This window comes from Linderina pennispora, assembly GCF_002104995.1.
Source record: "Linderina pennispora strain ATCC 12442 chromosome Unknown DL89scaffold_1, whole genome shotgun sequence".
Taxonomy (NCBI): domain Eukaryota; kingdom Fungi; phylum Kickxellomycota; class Kickxellomycetes; order Kickxellales; family Kickxellaceae; genus Linderina; species Linderina pennispora.
Genome location: NW_024468249.1, coordinates 2,209,557 through 2,226,419, shown reverse-complemented (window position 1 = coordinate 2,226,419; position 16,863 = coordinate 2,209,557). Strand labels below are relative to the sequence as shown.

Sequence of the window (16,863 nt, the reverse complement as noted above, 5' to 3'; positions counted from 1 at the left end):
CGTTTCACACAGCCATCCTTTGTCTAGTTTCCGAGCTGCTGCAGCATCGCGGGAGACAGCTGGCATTTTCCACAGGGACCTTTTACATGTAGGACGAGGCAAAGGGTGTCATATTTCCCTTTCCTATACCTGACAGGCTCCATCGATGTAAACGTGGTATAAATAACTAGTTGGAAGGAGCGTCGAGGTTTGCCATCTCTTTTCTAAATATCTTTTCTACATATCTGCATTTTGTCACCATCCTCGCCTTTCTCCAACTCATACGTATTGCTATATGAGATACACCATCTCCTTCTAAATATGACTTCCCTTCTCACAGCCTTCACATACTTTCCGCTAATGCCATCCACATCCGAATTTATATACCACCTCCAGCACCGCTCACTAAATAGAAACAGCGCCGGTCATAATGAAGAGCAGGCAGAAGAGGCACCACGCCGCCTTAATGCCACATCGCAGGCCACACTTGTTGAAGAGTTTCCACTACGGGTCACAGACGCTGCGCCACGCTGGGCTGCTGCACCTCCTGGGCCTGACGATACTCGAAGCGGCATGGTAGATGGCCAAGGGTCGGGGTGCACCCTGGAACCGACCACCCGAGTCACCTTGGATATCGAACGAGGCGTGAGGAGCAGGGGGACTCGAAGACAGCGTCTCCGGCATCGTGTGCACAGAGTACGACGCAGAATGCGGCGGCTGCTTATCGATATTGCCGGGAAGGGGAATATTCACTGGGATTTCTTTGCCACTGGCGTAATATCCATGACTGGTGCAAGCACGGTACCACTGTTTTATTCGCTGTAGCACACAATATATGGCATTTATCCATCCAGGATATCATGGGCATGTGGGCGAGCCTAAATCCCGTGCAGGAGCTGCATGCGCATATCTTGCCTTCGGTTGCGCTTGGAAACTGGCCGAGGTGTCTAGCGGATTGCTGCCCTTGGCTGCCTCTGCGCCCTTCTCGGACTAGGGATAGCGTGCCACAATGCACTCAAGGGACAGCCACGGGCAAGCCACCGTGCGCGCCAGCCGATAGCTAGCTGCTGGCATGTATCAATTCTCTGGTGAAGAGATCGTTCCTCTGATCTGAAAATAAATCGAGCCAACCCCTCACGCGCTATAAAAGGCGTGCAAGCGCGGCCGTCGTTTTTTCTCTGCACTCTGGAATTTCCTCACAATTTCTTTTCTTTGCTGGATCAGGCGCCCTTCGCTGCACTCTTTTTTCAACATTCGCATCACCTCACCTCATTTTCATTCCGCGCTGCATGATAATGGACCACATTGGACAGGACCGGTCGCTCGAGACGATACTCGCCGAGCTGCAGAGCATAAAGCCACCGACCGAGTCCGTCAGCATGAACCACATTGTGCGGCTGGAGGGGCAGCTGCATGAAGCCAGGAACATGTCGATGCAGAGGGTAGAGTCGTTGAGCGAACGACTGGACGAGCTTCGCGCGGTGGTGGAAGACAAGTCCAAGTCGATCGACGTGACCGGCAAGGGGTTTGAGATACTCGTCAACCGGACAAAGGAGTTGACAGAGAGTATTGACCAGCTGACTGTGGGGCGGGATAGCCTGCATCAGACGACGGCTGAACTGCAATGGCACGTCAGCCATACCAACAGCAGCATCGAGGAGATCCGCAAGGAGATCAGCCAGGCTGCAAAGGACTGTGCAGTGCTGAGGCAGGAGGTCCAGGAAATGCGCAGTGCACAGAGACGTGCTGACGAGCAGGCGAAGCAAATAGAAGAGTTGAAGAACACGCAGGCCACCATGGCGGCGCAGATTGCCCAGATGCAGACCATATTGGCGGCGCAAGGAAGCAGCAATGCAGCTCGGGTGCCTGTGCGAGCCAGTGCGACGCCAGCTGTGGCATCTATGGGGGAGCTACGTGGGCCGGTGACGTCGAGTGTGGCGATGAGCCCTGCTGTTCAGGCGACTGTGGCTGTACCGCAGATGGCGACCTCGCAAGCTGACATGGCGCGCCAGCAAAAGAGAAAGCTGGAAGACGAAGAGCTGCAGCGTCTCCGGGATCAGCGCCACCAACAGCTCTTGCAGAAGCATCAGCATCAGCATCAGCAGCAACAGCAACAGCAACAGCCAGTGTCGGCACCAATCCAACAGCAAGTGCAACAGCAGGCACCGCCGTCGTTTGTCAGCAACATATCGTCTGAACACCTGGAAAAGATCCGTGAGTTCCGGAGGCAGCTTGAGAGCGAGAGTGTGCAGAACAACACGCGGCTTGAGGCAATGAAAACGGCCGAATTAGGTAACTTTCTAAAGGAAAAGTTGAGGGCACAGCAGGCTGCCAGCAGAAAACTGCGCACTCCTGTCTCAAGCGCTGGCACCACCCAGCAGACTCGGAATGAGGTACAATATAGCAGCCCAGCTACCGGTTCAGAAAGCAAATGCCTACCCGCCCGCCGGCCTGAGAGCCCACGCCATGCATCTAACAACTCCCCACTTTCTGAGGTAGTGAACCCGCACGCAGTCCTCTCGCCTTCTTCCTTTGCCAACATACAGCTGTCGCCAACTCCCCAGACAGCCATATCTGTTTCAACTACCTCTGCTCAGAGGCCAGCACAATCTACACAAGCAAAGCCTGCACCCCAGCTTCAGAAAAAGTCTGTATCCCCAGCAAATCCTGTGGCAGCACCAGTGCTCTCGCAGCGCCCAAAGGCAGCAAGGCCAGCCGACAACCACTCGCCCAGTCCTATCAGCAAGAGACTGCCTACTCACTCACCCAAGTCTGTCTCTAGTAGCGATTGGGACAGCAGTTCGCGGCCGCGTTCGACAGCAAGCCCCATCGAGCCTGGCGAGATCGGGCACATGTCGATCAAGGGCGCTTCGAACAAGCAGAATCCAAGAGCGGTGTTGGCAACTGGTTCATCAAAAGCTCAACCCAGCGAATCGCTGTCAATAAAGGGGCGGTCGCGCCTGGCTAAGCAGCAGCATGGGTCGTTGGATTCTGAGATAGAGTTCCCCGACACCAAGCGCGGCTTCCATAGCCCGCGCCTCACAGCGTATAGCGGCGGTGCTGGGACTGATGACAGCGGGGATGATTCCGATGATCTGATCAGTAGGCCCAAGGTGCCGTCTGGTAGTAATGCACAGGCACCCAGCCAGCTGGGCATCGTAGGCGCATCGTCAATCAGTAACCGAGCGGGAGGCAACCTTCGCGGCGACCTGGCATCTCGGCTGGGTACCAAGCATAGCCGCTGGTCTGAGAACTCGGACCAGACGCCACCGTCGGCCCACGACTCGGACGCCAGGCTGTCTGATAGCCGGTACGACTCACGTCGTCGCGAACGCAGCCCAACATCTCGTCGCAGGCGTAGCCAGTCTCCTGTAGGCCGCAGCCTGTCGTGCAGGAGCGAGCCAGCTGACTTGGAAATGAGGGACCAGATGGGCAATGAGATTACAGCCGAGCGCATATCTACGGTACTTGGGCCCTTCTTCTGCATAGGCTATAGCGCGATCGGGCCAATGTACAAGGCATTCTATGGCTGCCAGCTGCTGGCCATGGGCGTGCAGGCCAGCGATCTGCACAGCCATCTGACGCATCTCGAGGGGCTTCGGCACTTTAAGACAGCCTCTGGTCAAGGCTTTAGTCGGCACAGCATTGTGCGGTACGTAGCGCGCAGCGGAGCGGCAGCATCGCAGATGGAGCGTCGTCTCAGGCGCAATCTCCTTGATCCAGAGGCTGTGCCAGAGCCACTGCTGTACTACCACATGCTGACGCTGTGCTGTTGCCGGCTGTCCGACACCAACGGCAGCGTGGTCCAAGATGTGTTGCGGGAACTGACCAACAAGCGGCTCGACGATCTGCGCACGGTAACGGCAGATGGAATCGTTTGCATGAGAGCTGACGAGGTGTGGGCGCGCACAGCTGATTGGGCATCGATGCTGGTGCAGTTCATCCGCAGCCACAATGCACAGAGGGTGCTGGCGTGCGCCGACAGGTGCTACGAGACGTATGTGAACCAGTGTGAGAAGGCCAACGTGTCACAGGGCGGGATTCTGGATCCGCAGGGATCGGTAGCCAACAATATGCTAAAGATGAACATGGACCACAGCAAGCTGTTTCTGGGCATCAAATCGACAGACCTGAAGCAGCTCTACCGGTACCTGCACTTTATCATGTCCGCGCGTCTAACTGGCGACACAGCCAGAGATGACATAATATTCCTCGAATCCCTGGCCAAGAGCTACATCGACATTGCCTGAGGGGCGGACACAGCGCTAGCCTGAATGGCGCACAAGCACTTGGACAGGGTAGAAGGAAAAGGGGACTGTATCGTACTTTTACAGGCCAAATAAATTGAAGATATCGCAAAGCTGTTTCAGAAAAAAAAATCTATACTGCTCCTGAGTGGCTCTGGTCAACACCGGCTGTTGCCGCGGTACACATAGAATTGCCACAGTACCAGAAGCTCGAGCCAGATCGTGCCGGCAGCGCCCAGCAGCCACGCAGCATACTTTTGCAGATAGTCCAGTGTCGGGCGCTGGTATGTCAGAATAGACATGCAGTACGTGACATTTGCGAAGATGACCAGGACGAACATGGCGACCGATAGGCCCTCGCACGATTTGCTGCGGTAGTTTTCGAGTATTTGCGGGAAATATGCGCCCAAGTACACGGCGGCCGACAGATACCCGCACAGCTGGGCGATGGCCTTGCGCATATCGACATGAACCAGCCATTCCTAAATATCGAGCTGCATTAGCGTCTGGGCGTGCATAAAGTGATGATGCTGTTTCAGATAATGCGATACTTACCGAGCTGTTGGCATACGCATATGCAGCGATGACAGCAGACCCCAGCGCCAGGACCACGACCAGCGCCGTCCACTTCCACTTGTGCGATTTAGAGTGCGACTCTGCGGGCATATCCTGGCAGGTTTCCTCGTCCAGCAGCGCCTGCTGCTCGGCGTCGCTGCCTACGGGCCGGTTGCCATAGTACATGTAGAACTGAGTCAAAACCACTGTATCAGTCAGGATGTAGTACAGCGGCAGGATAATCGCAGTCGGAATCATGTTCTCGAGGCATGCGCCAAGCAGATTGAGGGCATCGCCTAGCGACCACATGAGGTAGAAGGCAAGAGAGACGCCTTCACACGACTTGCGCTTGTAGTTTAGGTGGATCTGTGGCATGAGGACAACGAACCAACACGCAATTGAGACGTATCCGAAGACGCTCGAGACTATCTGGCCGATTCCTGCGTCAAGCATTTCTGATAAGCCGGTGTATATGATAAGTGAAAAGGTAAAGAGAGAAAGAAGAGGAGGGCACTAGGCTGCGCGGCAGAGCCAAGTATCGAAAGTGACACACCTTGTGTGACTGACTAGGCCAAGCGAGAGTGGGAGCAATAGGGCGGATTCGCGTGTTCGTCTCCCCAACGGTTGGCTGGGGGAGGGGCTTTAGAGCACTCTTCCAGCGAATCCCTTCTTTGGCCCTCTCCTGCGCAGTTCCAGTCCGAGAGAAAAGGAATCCCCACTCACCGACCCGGGCACGACTCCCAGGGGGACGATCTTTTAATGGGAGGGGGAATCCTCGCCAGCAAGCCAGATAAGATCCACGACGCCTTCGGCTTGATGAGTCTCTTAGCGGCTCTGTATCACAATGCCGCACTTTGTGCATTCACGCTGCGGATGCGACCAGCAGTACAGCGGGCCGATGCAGCACGGCAGGCAGACGCAGGCAAAGGCCCAGAGCGACTTTGGGTAGCGGTTCTTCCACGCATGCGCATGGCCGTCAATGCACACGCCTGTGCCGTCAACGCGCACAAGCACTGCAGGCTGCGGCGGTGGCACGTACTGCGAGCGCCTGGCTTCTACGTCACTGCTACTGTCGGCAAGGAGCGGAGTGCTTTCGTTGCTATTTTGCATTTGTCATAAAGTGGCTAATTTCGATGGGTGTTAAAAATGGGAATGCATATACATTTGCGAGGAGCTAGAAGCAAAGAGGGGAGGGCATGCGGCCAGAGTCAAAGGACACGCAGGACTCGCGGGTCACACATGGATGGCATGCAGGTCTCTCGGGCAGGCATGATGTCTCTCCGTCACACTGACACCCTTGGTCACCTTGGCATAGCGGTTGACCTTTTCTCCAGTGTTCAATGGAGCCATTGGCTGCCGCAGGCAAGCAAGCCAGAGTGAACGCCTCTCTGCCTGCTCCCGGCTATCAGCGTATATGTGGCCATGGCCCCACATGATTCATGGACGAATAGCCTCAATAGGACACAAAGCGACGAATTGGAAGCTGTGAATGGGCGGTGGCCATTGTACGCTGGAGCTTCTCTTGCGCTTCGCAGAATACATGTGTCGGAAATAGGGGGTGGGTGCTTGTTCAACCTACTGCTCCGCCTTTTTTCCTGTTACGAATAAACACAGGGTCATGGTCGTTTCTTTGGCCTGGTCTTTCTTCTCCCCGCTTATCCACCGACTTGCCTGGCTTTCTTTTTCCTCTTTCTTCCACGACTGCCCTCACACTGCCATCTTGTGCTTCTACACTATCATCTTCTCTAGTAGCTATCATATACCTCCGGTTCCTTGCAGGCACACGGGGACAAAATATACCGGCGAACCAACAATCGGCGCACCAACTCTCCTCCCCCTGTGGTAGATCCTATTTCCATTCCCCTGCACGCGATATCCCCGGGCGGGTTCCAGAGAGAAAGGTCTTGGCAACTCCACTCTCTGTAACAAGAGATATCTGGGCACCACACCACGTATAAACCGTAAGTGGTCTTCCCTGTAGAACAACTCGCCCAGTTCTTTCTTTTTGGGAAAACGTTTTTTTTTTTTGCTGACGACTGGTCTTGACATAATTCTAGAATGACCTCGCCAGCAGGCGGTTCCCCAGCGACATCGCGCAGCAAGGGGCATCTCCGCTGGCTGCACCGGCCCAAATCGAAAGATGCAGAGACTCCTGTGACCGCCATGCATGCACAGGCGGCCAACAAGGCGAGTGGCCGCGTCGCCATGAAGCTGGCTGAGCGGGCGGTGACGATCACGCGGCGGATATCGTTCGGAAAGAGCCGAGCTCTGACCGAGGCAGCACTGGCTCTGCCGCCCACCGCCGTCCGGACCCCAGTCATCGGCAAGGCAGCCCCGGGCGAGTGCTCCCGCGAGCCATTGCCGGCCCCAGCACCAGGGGCTGCAGTACTGGCGAACCCTGTGGATGCCGAGACCAGGGCGCGCGCACACCGGCAAAGCACCGTGAGCAGCCGCCGAAGCGACAGTTCAGCCGGCATGAGCGACACCGACTCGGGCGCTGGGCAGAGCTCAAAGAGCTGGCGTCGGCTGTGGCAGATATTCCCCGACGCCCCATGCTCGCCCAGCATTGCCGACTTTGCCTGCACGCTGGACCACGCCGGCGTGCGCTGGTATGGCCGCCTGTTTGTCACCGACCAGTACCTTTACTTTGGCGGCACCTGGGCTGTCGCTGGGCCACGCCAGTTACGCGTCTGGCGAGCGGTCGCGCCCATCGACCATGTCGCGCCCATCAAGCGCTGGCAGCGCGACGTCCATCAACTCGGCGGTGGGATACTCGCGCCCCCAGACGCCATTGAGCCAGCACTACACCCAGCCGTCGTCTCAAACATATCCGGTCAACTGATTCAACCAATGTGTTCCGTACACAAGACTGATAAGCCTCTATTAACTGTCAATAGCCTGGGAGGACGCCACAATCAACAATCCGGAGACCATCACAAGTCCGACCAAAGTCCGCGCGAGCCACCGACCGTGGCACCGCTCGGCAATCCGCCTGCCGCTGAGCGACATCACACGGGTCAGTAAGGAGCTGACCATGGGGCTGTGGCCCAACGCACTCACTGTGGCCGTTGGCTGCCGCCACTACATCTTCACCAACCTGATCCGCCGCGACAAGGCGTACCAGCGCATCTTCGATGCCTGGATGAGCGTGCAGCTGTGCAGCGACGACAGCGAGACCCGCTCAACCTACATTTTCATTCCGAACCTCAACGAGAGTTCTGCTGACATGGTTACATCCCAGGTGCCCGCCCGCCGGAATGCCTCGCTGGATGTCAACCGCGGCCGCCCAAAACTGCACCGCCAGAGACCGCGCCGTGCAACTGACGTCAAGGACCCGGTGATGCTCGAGCGAATCGACAGCAAGATGGACATGGCTGTGCGTACTGTGTCGTTTTTGGAGGAGACCGAGGATATCCCCCATGCGGCCTTTGCTGGCGAGTCGCCGAAGCGCTCCAGGCAGCCCAAGGCTCCTGAGATCAGCAATCCCAGGCCTCCATCGCCGCTAGGAATTTTGTCTCCCGATGCGTCTCCACCGGTCTCTGAGCGCCGGCGCCGGCGCGTGGCATCGGACGCGACCGTTGTTGGCGATGTTTCGCAGCCCATGCGCGTGCCCAATATTGATACGTCGCCGACGATCCCTGAAGACGCCTCGTCGAGCACATCAGATATCACGCCAGTCGATGAGCCTGCCGAATCTGCCGAAAAGCTATCGACCGAGCGCTTGCGCGAGCTGCTGATCCAGCTGTTCGAGTCCGTGCCGCCGCGCGACGAGTTCTCCGACTCAGGTTGTCGGCTGGTTCATGAACCCCCGCGACAGCCAGCCTGAGGACCTACTGGTGGCACCCGACCCAATCACATCGCTCTACCTGTCCTGGGTCTTGGCTCACCCGGAGCTTGCGCCCTGGTTCATCTCTGTATTTCATTTTCATAGTCGACTCGCATACGTTCAGCGTGTTGGGAATCTCGCTGGCCGCTCAGCTACAGTGGACCCTGTGGACCGTCGCCTGCATTGCGTGGCGCATGCCGAGCTCGCTCAGCACCCAAGGCGATGTGTGTGTTGTGCGCCTTGACCGGGTCGCCTTGGCTGCTTTCTTTGTCAGCCTAGTGCTATACCCGGTTGCATTTGTCCTGGATGCCGTGTGGTGCAAGGTGTCGCCGCAGCTGGCTGTATCGTTGCGAATTCCTGCGATTGCTGCAGCCATTGCCACTGCCATATGGATGGCTCTGCGGAGATGGTCAGCGAGTGCCAGTGCTTCCAACCTGTCTTAAAAATGGCACCATTCTGTATTCTTCTTACTGCCAAATGTCTCACATGTATATTTTTAGCACATTCTTCACATCCGGTAGTCTAAACACAACTTAATTATCCAGCATACTACCATCATGAACTGAGCCAAACACAACCTTTTGGCTGTTGCACGCCATCCATGACCAGCATCAATGCCAATAGCATAACCAATGGCCAGCATCTCGGGACAGGCGTATAAGGATGGCACCCAAATCTTGCTGCAGACAATAGCGATAATGCCTCGGACCTTTGAGGAAATGGCAGTATCTTCCCATGACGTGATGTCACGATTACACACAAGTCAAAGACACCCTTGTCATATTGGGTGTATGTGCTGCCACCTCGGACCCTGTACTCACTGTCTTTTCTCTCCTTTCTCTGAGCAAGAACCCCATTTCAACTCCACCCGAAATTCCCCGGAACGCAGCTGAACCCTTGTGATATTTCCAGTCACACATAGCACCGTTGGAGAGAGCAAATGCCAGCGCTGCCTTGACACATCCGACATGCAAACGCCGCACTGTCCACTTCGTGGCAATCCATGCACAGCGGCCATTGTTCCCGAAAAATGTTGCATCATGTGCCAGAGATGTGTCCCCTTCGGACATTGGATTCGCCGAGCATCCAGGACACATAGAGGCAGGGATGAAAGGCGGGCACTTTCTGGGTTGCACATGCTACACATGGTGATACCCAGTTGGCGGCAGGAAACTGTGGTTTATTATTCTCAAAACAGGGCAAATGCGAAGGAAAGAGGAAGAAAAGGAAAGGCAGAGTGCCGAGCTGCGAACGAGCGGCACCTGGATCACATGGCACACAGACGCACCATCGCTATACCCGGAAGGCGTCTTTCCTGGCTCAGTGCCGAGGTGGGGGTGCAGACCGCAACAATGACTAAACACGGAATCTTCCGACCCTTCCCTTGTGTTGAGTGATGCGAGAATATTTTCCGATGTCTCTCCTTCGCCAAATCCCTGTCAGCACAACCCAGCTCTGCTGTGTGGGCACAGGCTTCAAGGTGGCTGGTTCCTCAGAAATGTTTTTTGGGGAAGGCAGCGAGCTGAATGAGGCTTTTTATGGATGGCTGCATGGGGTGAGGGCCAGTGTCCAAGGAGGGAGAGGAAGGATGCGTATATATACACCAGTAATACAAGCAGACTTAGAAAAGTACAAGGAATGGAGGCTGTGTTAAGAAGATAGCCATCAAGGCGAAGTGCAAAGGCAAATCCGAAGATGTGCCTTTCATGGGAAATTCTCCGTAACGGAAGGAGGTGTGGGTTCGACCAGATCCAAAGTGATTGCGCTTTTGTTGCCTTGCTGTCCGGTTACCGCACCCTCACCGGCCCAGGCAATGGATGGGAGCTGTGGAGCGACCGAAAAAATAGGGCTGTGGTGGAGAAGAGGCAGGAGAAATAAATAAAAATGGAGGTGGACATGACCGGTGCGATAGGTAGGAAGCCAGCTGCCGGCTAGAGGTGGGGCAGGCGATATACTTCCCTCCCCGAATACACAGGCAAGACCCAGCGCTATTGCGGAGTCGCGTGGGCTCCAAGGGCGCGCGGAGGGAGTGTGCCGAGCTGGAAACAGCCCCCATTTTGGGCAGAGGTGTCCTTTTTGCGCGGGCCTTAGTGAAGCACCCGCTCCTCGAGGCAGCCGACGTACTTGACAATGCTGTACTGGTCGACCACCAGCACCAGCGTCTCGCTCGGCAGCAACAGGCCCTGGGGCCACAGCATCCCCGGCCGCACTACCCGGGCGGGTTCGGGCAAGTCCTGACACATATACGACGTCGTGGCAGTCGAGCCCCCCAGGCAAATCCTCGCCTGCGACATCGATCCACCAGCACCCGGTTGATGTAGCGCATCGCCATGACATGGTTCTTGTTGTACGGCTCAAATGGCATGCCAACAGGCATGGGCATGTCGTTCATAAGCATAGGCTAAGGAAGAAAAGTATCAGAGTATATTACTGTCTGGTTTGGAGGTGATAGAAAAAGAACAGGAGGAGGGAAAAGAAGAGGCGGGCAGAGGAAAATGGGAGGGCCACGCAGCGTACTTTATATAGCCGCAAAGCAGCTAGCGTTGAGGGTGCCCACCATTCCAGAAAAATTCGTGAAGGCGTATTGTGAAAATCAAACATGGCGCAGTAGCTGGCCAGGTAGCAAGCGGCGATGGGCACTGCATCTCCTGGCCGTAAGCGGCACGCAAGCAAAAAAAAAAACAAGTAGGTGGAAAAATAGAAGCACCGCTGGTAGATGTTGTAAGCGTGTGACACTGCACATGCATGTGGTGTTGTGCAGTGATGGCAAAGGTTCACTTGCTGGCAGGGGAAGATCTTCGTTTGCGAACTTCCGAAATGGCAAACAGAGGGAGAACGTGAGCAAGCCTGCCGGTGATCTTTGCGCGATGTGGTGGGTCTGTGGGTCTTTCATTTCGGCCAGCCTGCACTGGCTGCCCAGGGAGACCTGAGGGCTGGTTCTTTGGTCGGGCAGAGAATATGCTATGTGGCCGGATGTTCCTTAGAGACAGGCTGCTGCTGGCCGTGTGACGTGATGTAAATGCCAAGACGACAATAAAGGCAGGCGTGCATTTCTGAAATCCGCCCAGTGGCGACTCTTGGCCTGGTTTTCCTGTCCCCTTTTTTGCATTTTCTACTCATAGCTTTGCTGCTCCCTGCTTTTATTCCAGCTCATAGTTTTCCGAATTCCATTACGCAAAATGTCGGGCGTCATAGGCAAGTTGCAGAGCCTAGTCAGCATCGTAGTGACCCCGTCGACACAGCGCTCCATATCTGCACCGCAGGACTACTCGCAGTCACCGCGGGTAACAGACACGCCGACGCTGACACCCGGCGAGTGCTGCTTAGAGCTGGAAAAGCCTACGGGTCGGCCGCGGCGACAAACAGATGTCACTGTGGACTCCATATCGACCGTGGTCAGCGTGGATGCGCCGGCAACACTGACAGCAAGTAGGCAGGATGTCGAGAAGCTGCTACCGCATAGAATGCCCGACCTGGAGCGCATATCAAGGCTACACCCAGTGCGCAAGTTTCTTCAGGTAAGCAGACGCAACTGGGTTTGCGTGGGTGGAGGAGGGAGGGGTACAAAAGTCAGGGCCCAGGTTCACTAGTTTCTCCTTGGCTATCCGGTCAAACTTTGCTTGCATAACTATTGGGAAATTGCCCGGCTTGCCCGCCTACTAGCATGCTAGCGGAGGCGTGCCGCCGCATTCTTTGGCATTATGAAAGCCATTGTCTGGCGTAGGCAGCAAAAGAGAACTGCTCCCGACGACATAGGTGCTCTTACTGCCCAAACCAGACTTTTGCTAATCGATGCAATTGCCCTGTAGCAAGACTCGTGGGACTGCGGACTCGCCTGTGTGTGTATGATCCTGCGGGCATTCGGCTACACAACATGCTCGATCCCGCAGCTGATCCGGCAAGCAAAGACGGACTCGATCTGGACGATCGACCTGGTATTTCTCCTGAACCACTACCTGCAAGCCGACTTCACATACTACACAAAATACGCCGGCATTAACCCTGAGCACACCACCCAGGCGTTCTACAAGGACGAGCTGGATGCCGACGAGGCCCGTGTGCAGCGGCTGTTCACGACCGCGCGCTGGGAGGGAATTGGCGTGCTCGAGATCGCCATCCCCCTGCTGGACCTCAAGCGGTTTCTGGTCCACCGCCAGTACGTAGGCATTTTGCTGGTGGACAGCACAGTGCTGAAGTGCGTGGCATGTGAACGCGCCCGGACCACGCGCGGCGGCCATGTGCGCAGCAAATCCATGAACATGTTCCGGCCCAAGGAGCCCGAAGCAGCGCACATGGGCTCCGGCCTGCTTGGGTGGTTCTCGCGCCGCCGCCCGCTCAAGGACCGCGACGGGTATCTGGGCCACTACATTCTGCTGATTGCGTATATTCCGTCCCTGGACATGTTCCTGTACCGCGATCCGGGCATCCCCGAGGAGTTCTGTGTGGCCAGCGCCCAGACCATCGACAGTGCGCGCAGCCGTCCGGGCACCGACATGGATTGTATTATTCTCAAACTCAAGTAAATCTTTATACATTTGGCTCATAAATGGTCAGGACATCGCTGTCCCGCCACCCGTGCTTTGTCCGCAAATCCAGGGACTTGGCCGCGTGCTCTGCTGACATTTCCTCTCCGCACGCCGTCGAGGCAACCGACGCTCTGTGCACCGATCCCTCGCACACCAGGCGCTGGAACCGCGGGTCGTCTTGCCGCTCCGTCTCGCTGTCCAATTCCGCCAATGTTTCTAGTACCGCAACCGCAGGCTCTGTGCACACGCGGCGCTTGGGCGATTTCGCGTGCTTCGGATACTTCTTTGGCGTCGCAAAAAACTCTTTCCCGTACTCCATCAGGAGCGGCGTCGACTCGCTCACCATGGTCTTGCACCGCCGGTGGGCACTGGCGGTGCGTGGCCGGCTGACACTATTTGCGCGATCTAGCGGCGGTGTGCGCTGGCGCCTAAATATAGACAGAGATTAGTGATTGTATACGCCCTATATGTGCTGCCAAGTATATCTTGTTGAGGCTTGTCCGTCCTTACCGCGCCAGGAGCACTGCGCCACCAACCACGCCTGAGAGACAAACTCCACCGACCGCAAACGCAGCAATCATGGCCCAGTCCAAGGCTGCTGGCAGTGGTGGGAGCAGGCGATGGAACAGACTGTATATCAGGCTCGATATATCCAGCGAAGAGATAGGGCTGGCATCTAGTAAAGTGTAGACCATGTGAAAAGCGCAGCGATGTGGAAAGGTGTAAAAGGTAGATGTGGCAAAGTTGTTGAAAGCAAGAAAGAAAAGGGGAAGGAGAAAAAAGCAGTCTTATCGGACCGTACCTGAGGGCAGGCGAGAAATGCCGGTGCGGTGACTTGAAGGAACCTGCCAACCACGCGCGTGCTTTCCTTCCTGCTCGACGTCCATTGTCAAGCGCTTGGTTGTTTGCCAGGCTGGGCGATAGTAGCGGGTGGAGGAGCCGTTATTGCCGAACCAAATATAACTGCTTTTTCGCCAGTCTTTTGTACGTTATCCTTTCTGCACTCTGGATATAGGGGACAAATTGTCAGCATCAGCTTTAATTTTTGAGTAGCTGGGATCTGGTTTCTGCTGGAAATTGCTTCTGCGTGTCGGTTTAATAGCCGTCCGTTTTGTCTAGATGGCTTCTTTCAGCACCCCTCCCCCCAACAGATCCGAGCGGCATACATTGAAAAAGGGGGGCGAGGGACAGGGGATTACCATGGCTAGCACCCGCCACTGGGACTGCGCAAAACCGAAGCAGAAATCCAAACAAACACGAGCCAGCATATGCGGACACATATTGTGCGCAAATCTCCTGCCGCTGGAATTTCCCCTCAGCCTTTCAGCGGATCAAGAGATAACGAATGCCGTGTGGCATATAAAAGTTTGCAATATCAATTAGGATGAGCATGTACAGCAAAAAAAAAGTCACCTGTTGAAGAACCCATTGAGCATGTCATCAAGGTCGAGCTTCTTTGCTCTTCCCAGCTGTCTTGAGAGCAGGATCGGCAGTATTTCCAGCAAGCCACGGATATCGGCTACGTCTAGGCCTTCAACCAAGTCCAAGGTCGCCTCTGCTGATGTTGACCCAACATCCCAGGCCTGCACCTTGCCCACCAGCCACTGGGGGCCATGCATGATAACTTTGTCAGCTAGTAGAACCAGCCAGTCGATGGTGCTTGTCCACATGTCCTGGAACACTGATATCTGTGCATCCATGCCGCCTGAACCGCCGTTGGGGCGAATACGCTGAGGAAAGTCTTTGAGTATACTAGTCCACAGACGGAATATAGTGGTGGAGCTGTTATACTCGACTGGCCACAGGACGGTGGTGGCCAGGTAAAAGTAGAGCTGTTTCTCTGTGCCCTGTGATGCAACGATTCTATTGTAGGCCTTATTGCTCATCAGTGGGCACTTTTTGTGGAGCAAAAGCGTGGTCGGGTGGTTGCCAATTTCAACCTGCGTTGCGGTTAGCTCGCCAAACTCTTGCACAGCCGATTTGATGTGCCTCTGGTTGGAATCGCTCCACAGCGATGCCTTATACACGCGTTGGAACAGCGACGACAGATCGTTGAGCGGCACCCATGCACACACAGACCACACAGGCACAAGACGGCTGTATGTCAAGGGGATACCTGCTCCATCCTGGATATTAACCATCGCTTTCATCTGCCGCTTCTCAGGCGACATCAGCGCCATCATTATGTTGTCATCGTCGTCATCTTCTTCCTCATCATTGGCCATGCCCAGTGGCCATGGCCGTGTCGATCTTGAACCCCGTATCGACTCCCACCTCAAATCCGTGGCTAGCCTGCAGCTGTGAACTCGGCCGCCTCACTAGGCCAAGATCACTATTTTGCGCAATAGCACCGTTTTGGTCGGGTGAGGGGGATATGGCAGACATGTCGGTACTGAGTTTCCATGCAACAACCTTTGAGTTGGATGTCGGCGACTTGCTATCGTCCACCGCCCAGCCTACAGTGCTAGTCGCAGGGTTGGGGTCATATTTGGGAGAGTACATGCTGACTCGCCAGCCACGATCGTTGACGACCTCCTCTTGCCTTGGGGTTCGGCTCTTTGCCGACGACCTCGCTCGACTTGTGTGGCCATTCCGGTCGGTACTTTCATGGCGACTAGGCCCTCTTGACTTACTACGACTGCAGTTGGAGCTGTGACGGGTACGGGTTGGTGACCGGGGTTGCCAAGATTCACCCTCACGGCTCCGGCTGGACCTGCGTGGGCGACCCACCCCCCGCTCTCTTTGTACGGGACTACGGCTGCGGCAGCCATAGCGTGGCGGGTATCCTCTATCTTGACTGCTCCCACTGCGCCTTCTGCCAATGCTACGACTACGAGATCTGAGCGATCTATGAGAATGACTTGTGTCCTGGGACTTTGGACGCGACCTAGATCTCGAGGACCTCCTGTTTGTAGCTGGGTGAGGATCTGGACGAGCAGCCTTGTGGATTGTACGATGGCGTGGCTCTTCTTGGCGCTGCCTCCTATCTTTGGCATGGATAGAGCCGTTCGTTGTACCAGAGTCCTTGGTGGCACTGCGGCTTGTGCTCGAGGCATTATGTGGGGCCACATTGCGGCACTGCATGTGCTTGGTGCCCAATTCGCTGCCTTCGTCCTCGTCCTCTGATACTGGCAGAACAGCTAGGTCGAGTGATATCAGCTTGGAAGCCTCCACTGGCAGTGGCTGGGAAGGGGCTTGTTGCCCTGATACTGTTGTGATGGTACGAGTTTAGGCATCGGCTGGTTAAGGGCACGGCTTTCAGTAGCAGAAAGCTCGGGGCTGGTTTGTAGGTGGTCAGTAGTTTGAAGCTTAAAGGTGGTGGTAGGCCCAAGCTCCGGCGACAGCGAGTACTCATCCACTGGAGTGCTAGGCAGCATTGATGTTAGACTTGATGTCTGCTGCTGCTGCATCACATGGCTTATGAAAGGTGTCGTTGGATGTGGATGTGGATGTGTAATCAAGGCATCATCGCTGTCACTGTCAGTGAGAGACTCATCGGCACCCAGCGCACTTGCCGACTGCTGTAGCACAGAGACCAGGGCAGCAGTGCGCGCATACAGCTTGCGCGAGAGACGAATGTTGTTGTGCTCAAGGCGGTTGACGCGGGCAGTCAGTTTCCGCAGTTGCAGGGATATGTCGGCGAACCTAGCGTCATCGTCCATCGTGGCGAGATAATAGAGAAGAAAAGTGGAGTACAAAGATGGGAGAGACAGATCGCGGCTAGTGGGGG

The 16,863-nt window shown here is 55.8% G+C and overlaps 11 protein-coding genes across 11 annotated transcripts; 6 read left to right on the top strand and 5 right to left on the bottom strand.

Annotated features, from left to right (window-relative positions):
• The first annotated feature begins 216 nt into the window (after positions 1 to 216).
• Positions 217 to 1,036, top strand: DL89DRAFT_18723 (uncharacterized protein). The gene has a single exon (XM_040883967.1). The coding sequence runs from the start codon at positions 301 to 303 to the stop codon at positions 802 to 804; it is 504 nt and encodes a 167-aa protein (XP_040747766.1). The 5' UTR covers positions 217 to 300; the 3' UTR covers positions 805 to 1,036.
• On the top strand, positions 1,037 to 4,306 carry DL89DRAFT_18722 (uncharacterized protein). The gene has a single exon (XM_040883966.1). It carries the CDS (start codon positions 1,269 to 1,271, stop codon positions 4,227 to 4,229), a length of 2,961 nt encoding a protein of 986 aa, XP_040747765.1. The 5' UTR covers positions 1,037 to 1,268; the 3' UTR covers positions 4,230 to 4,306.
• Positions 4,283 to 4,709, bottom strand: DL89DRAFT_264394 (uncharacterized protein). The gene has a single exon (XM_040886229.1). It carries the CDS (start codon positions 4,685 to 4,687, stop codon positions 4,385 to 4,387), a length of 303 nt encoding a protein of 100 aa, XP_040747764.1. The 5' UTR covers positions 4,688 to 4,709; the 3' UTR covers positions 4,283 to 4,384.
• On the bottom strand, positions 4,709 to 5,234 carry DL89DRAFT_254370 (PQ-loop-domain-containing protein; the record flags this gene model as incomplete). The annotated part of the gene is made up of 2 exons (XM_040885268.1): positions 4,709 to 4,756; positions 4,782 to 5,234. 2 exons carry the CDS (start codon positions 5,232 to 5,234, stop codon positions 4,709 to 4,711), a joined length of 501 nt encoding a protein of 166 aa, XP_040747763.1.
• Positions 5,235 to 5,606: 372 nt separating this feature from the next.
• On the bottom strand, positions 5,607 to 6,131 carry DL89DRAFT_290079 (uncharacterized protein; the record flags this gene model as incomplete). The annotated part of the gene is made up of 2 exons (XM_040890043.1): positions 5,607 to 5,819; positions 6,075 to 6,131. The coding sequence occupies 2 exons, from the start codon at positions 6,129 to 6,131 to the stop codon at positions 5,607 to 5,609; spliced, it is 270 nt and encodes an 89-aa protein (XP_040747762.1).
• A 176-nt stretch (positions 6,132 to 6,307) lies between these two features.
• DL89DRAFT_18704 (uncharacterized protein) lies at positions 6,308 to 6,733 on the top strand. Its single transcript, XM_040883963.1, has one exon. The coding sequence runs from the start codon at positions 6,400 to 6,402 to the stop codon at positions 6,625 to 6,627; it is 228 nt and encodes a 75-aa protein (XP_040747761.1). The 5' UTR covers positions 6,308 to 6,399; the 3' UTR covers positions 6,628 to 6,733.
• Positions 6,410 to 8,670, top strand: DL89DRAFT_280930 (uncharacterized protein). Its single transcript, XM_040889618.1, has 3 exons — positions 6,410 to 6,742; positions 6,839 to 7,614; positions 7,679 to 8,670. The coding sequence occupies exons 2-3, from the start codon at positions 6,840 to 6,842 to the stop codon at positions 8,605 to 8,607; spliced, it is 1,704 nt and encodes a 567-aa protein (XP_040747760.1). The 5' UTR covers positions 6,410 to 6,742; position 6,839; the 3' UTR covers positions 8,608 to 8,670.
• A 1,487-nt stretch (positions 8,671 to 10,157) lies between these two features.
• On the bottom strand, positions 10,158 to 11,044 carry DL89DRAFT_18713 (uncharacterized protein). The gene is made up of 2 exons (XM_040883965.1): positions 10,893 to 11,044; positions 10,158 to 10,790 (listed from the first exon to the last, which is right to left on the bottom strand). The coding sequence occupies exons 1-2, from the start codon at positions 10,942 to 10,944 to the stop codon at positions 10,312 to 10,314; spliced, it is 531 nt and encodes a 176-aa protein (XP_040747759.1). The 5' UTR covers positions 10,945 to 11,044; the 3' UTR covers positions 10,158 to 10,311.
• Positions 11,045 to 12,422: 1,378 nt separating this feature from the next.
• On the top strand, positions 12,423 to 13,130 carry DL89DRAFT_220323 (uncharacterized protein; the record flags this gene model as incomplete). Its single annotated transcript, XM_040884447.1, has 2 exons — positions 12,423 to 12,845; positions 12,948 to 13,130. Coding segments are annotated over 2 exons (606 nt in total), but the record flags the coding sequence as incomplete, so codon positions are not given.
• DL89DRAFT_264391 (uncharacterized protein) lies at positions 13,074 to 13,915 on the top strand. Its single transcript, XM_040886228.1, has 2 exons — positions 13,074 to 13,561; positions 13,644 to 13,915. The coding sequence occupies exons 1-2, from the start codon at positions 13,478 to 13,480 to the stop codon at positions 13,821 to 13,823; spliced, it is 264 nt and encodes an 87-aa protein (XP_040747757.1). The 5' UTR covers positions 13,074 to 13,477; the 3' UTR covers positions 13,824 to 13,915.
• Positions 13,916 to 14,488: 573 nt separating this feature from the next.
• DL89DRAFT_264390 (uncharacterized protein) lies at positions 14,489 to 16,823 on the bottom strand. The gene is made up of 13 exons (XM_040886227.1): positions 16,308 to 16,823; positions 15,808 to 16,253; positions 15,703 to 15,783; positions 15,594 to 15,675; positions 15,453 to 15,566; positions 15,408 to 15,431; positions 15,144 to 15,383; positions 15,030 to 15,122; positions 14,993 to 14,996; positions 14,845 to 14,971; positions 14,759 to 14,814; positions 14,708 to 14,737; positions 14,489 to 14,686 (listed from the first exon to the last, which is right to left on the bottom strand). The coding sequence occupies exons 1-13, from the start codon at positions 16,793 to 16,795 to the stop codon at positions 14,543 to 14,545; spliced, it is 1,929 nt and encodes a 642-aa protein (XP_040747756.1). The 5' UTR covers positions 16,796 to 16,823; the 3' UTR covers positions 14,489 to 14,542.
• Positions 16,824 to 16,863: the final 40 nt, after the last annotated feature.

Bases quoted from the DNA above. Each gene is read 5' to 3' on its own strand.
- DL89DRAFT_18723 (XM_040883967.1), top strand. From the start codon at position 301: ATGACTTCCCTTCTCACAGCCTTCACATACTTTCCGCTAATGCCATCC.
- DL89DRAFT_264390 (XM_040886227.1), bottom strand. From the start codon at position 16,795: ATGGACGATGACGCTAGGTTCGCCGACATATCCCTGCAACTGCGGAAA. The intron at 15,784-15,807 runs GTCACCAACCCG...TACCCGTCACAG, and splicing joins GGTGAATCTTGGCAACCCCG to CTCCAACTGCAGTCGTAGTA. The intron at 14,815-14,844 runs GTTCAGGCGGCA...CACAGATATCAG, and splicing joins GCGTATTCGCCCCAACGGCG to TGTTCCAGGACATGTGGACA.
- DL89DRAFT_264394 (XM_040886229.1), bottom strand. From the start codon at position 4,687: ATGCGCAAGGCCATCGCCCAGCTGTGCGGGTATCTGTCGGCCGCCGTG.
- DL89DRAFT_18713 (XM_040883965.1), bottom strand. From the start codon at position 10,944: ATGTCATGGCGATGCGCTACATCAACCGGGTGCTGGTGGATCGATGTC. The intron at 10,791-10,892 runs GCGAGGATTTGC...CTGTGGCCCCAG, and splicing joins CTGGTGGATCGATGTCGCAG to GGCCTGTTGCTGCCGAGCGA.
- DL89DRAFT_280930 (XM_040889618.1), top strand. From the start codon at position 6,840: ATGACCTCGCCAGCAGGCGGTTCCCCAGCGACATCGCGCAGCAAGGGG. The intron at 7,615-7,678 runs GTCAACTGATTC...AACTGTCAATAG, and splicing joins CGTCGTCTCAAACATATCCG to CCTGGGAGGACGCCACAATC.
- DL89DRAFT_18722 (XM_040883966.1), top strand. From the start codon at position 1,269: ATGATAATGGACCACATTGGACAGGACCGGTCGCTCGAGACGATACTC.
- DL89DRAFT_18704 (XM_040883963.1), top strand. From the start codon at position 6,400: ATGGTCGTTTCTTTGGCCTGGTCTTTCTTCTCCCCGCTTATCCACCGA.
- DL89DRAFT_264391 (XM_040886228.1), top strand. From the start codon at position 13,478: ATGGTCTTGCACCGCCGGTGGGCACTGGCGGTGCGTGGCCGGCTGACA. The intron at 13,562-13,643 runs CTAAATATAGAC...GTCCGTCCTTAC, and splicing joins GCGGCGGTGTGCGCTGGCGC to CGCGCCAGGAGCACTGCGCC.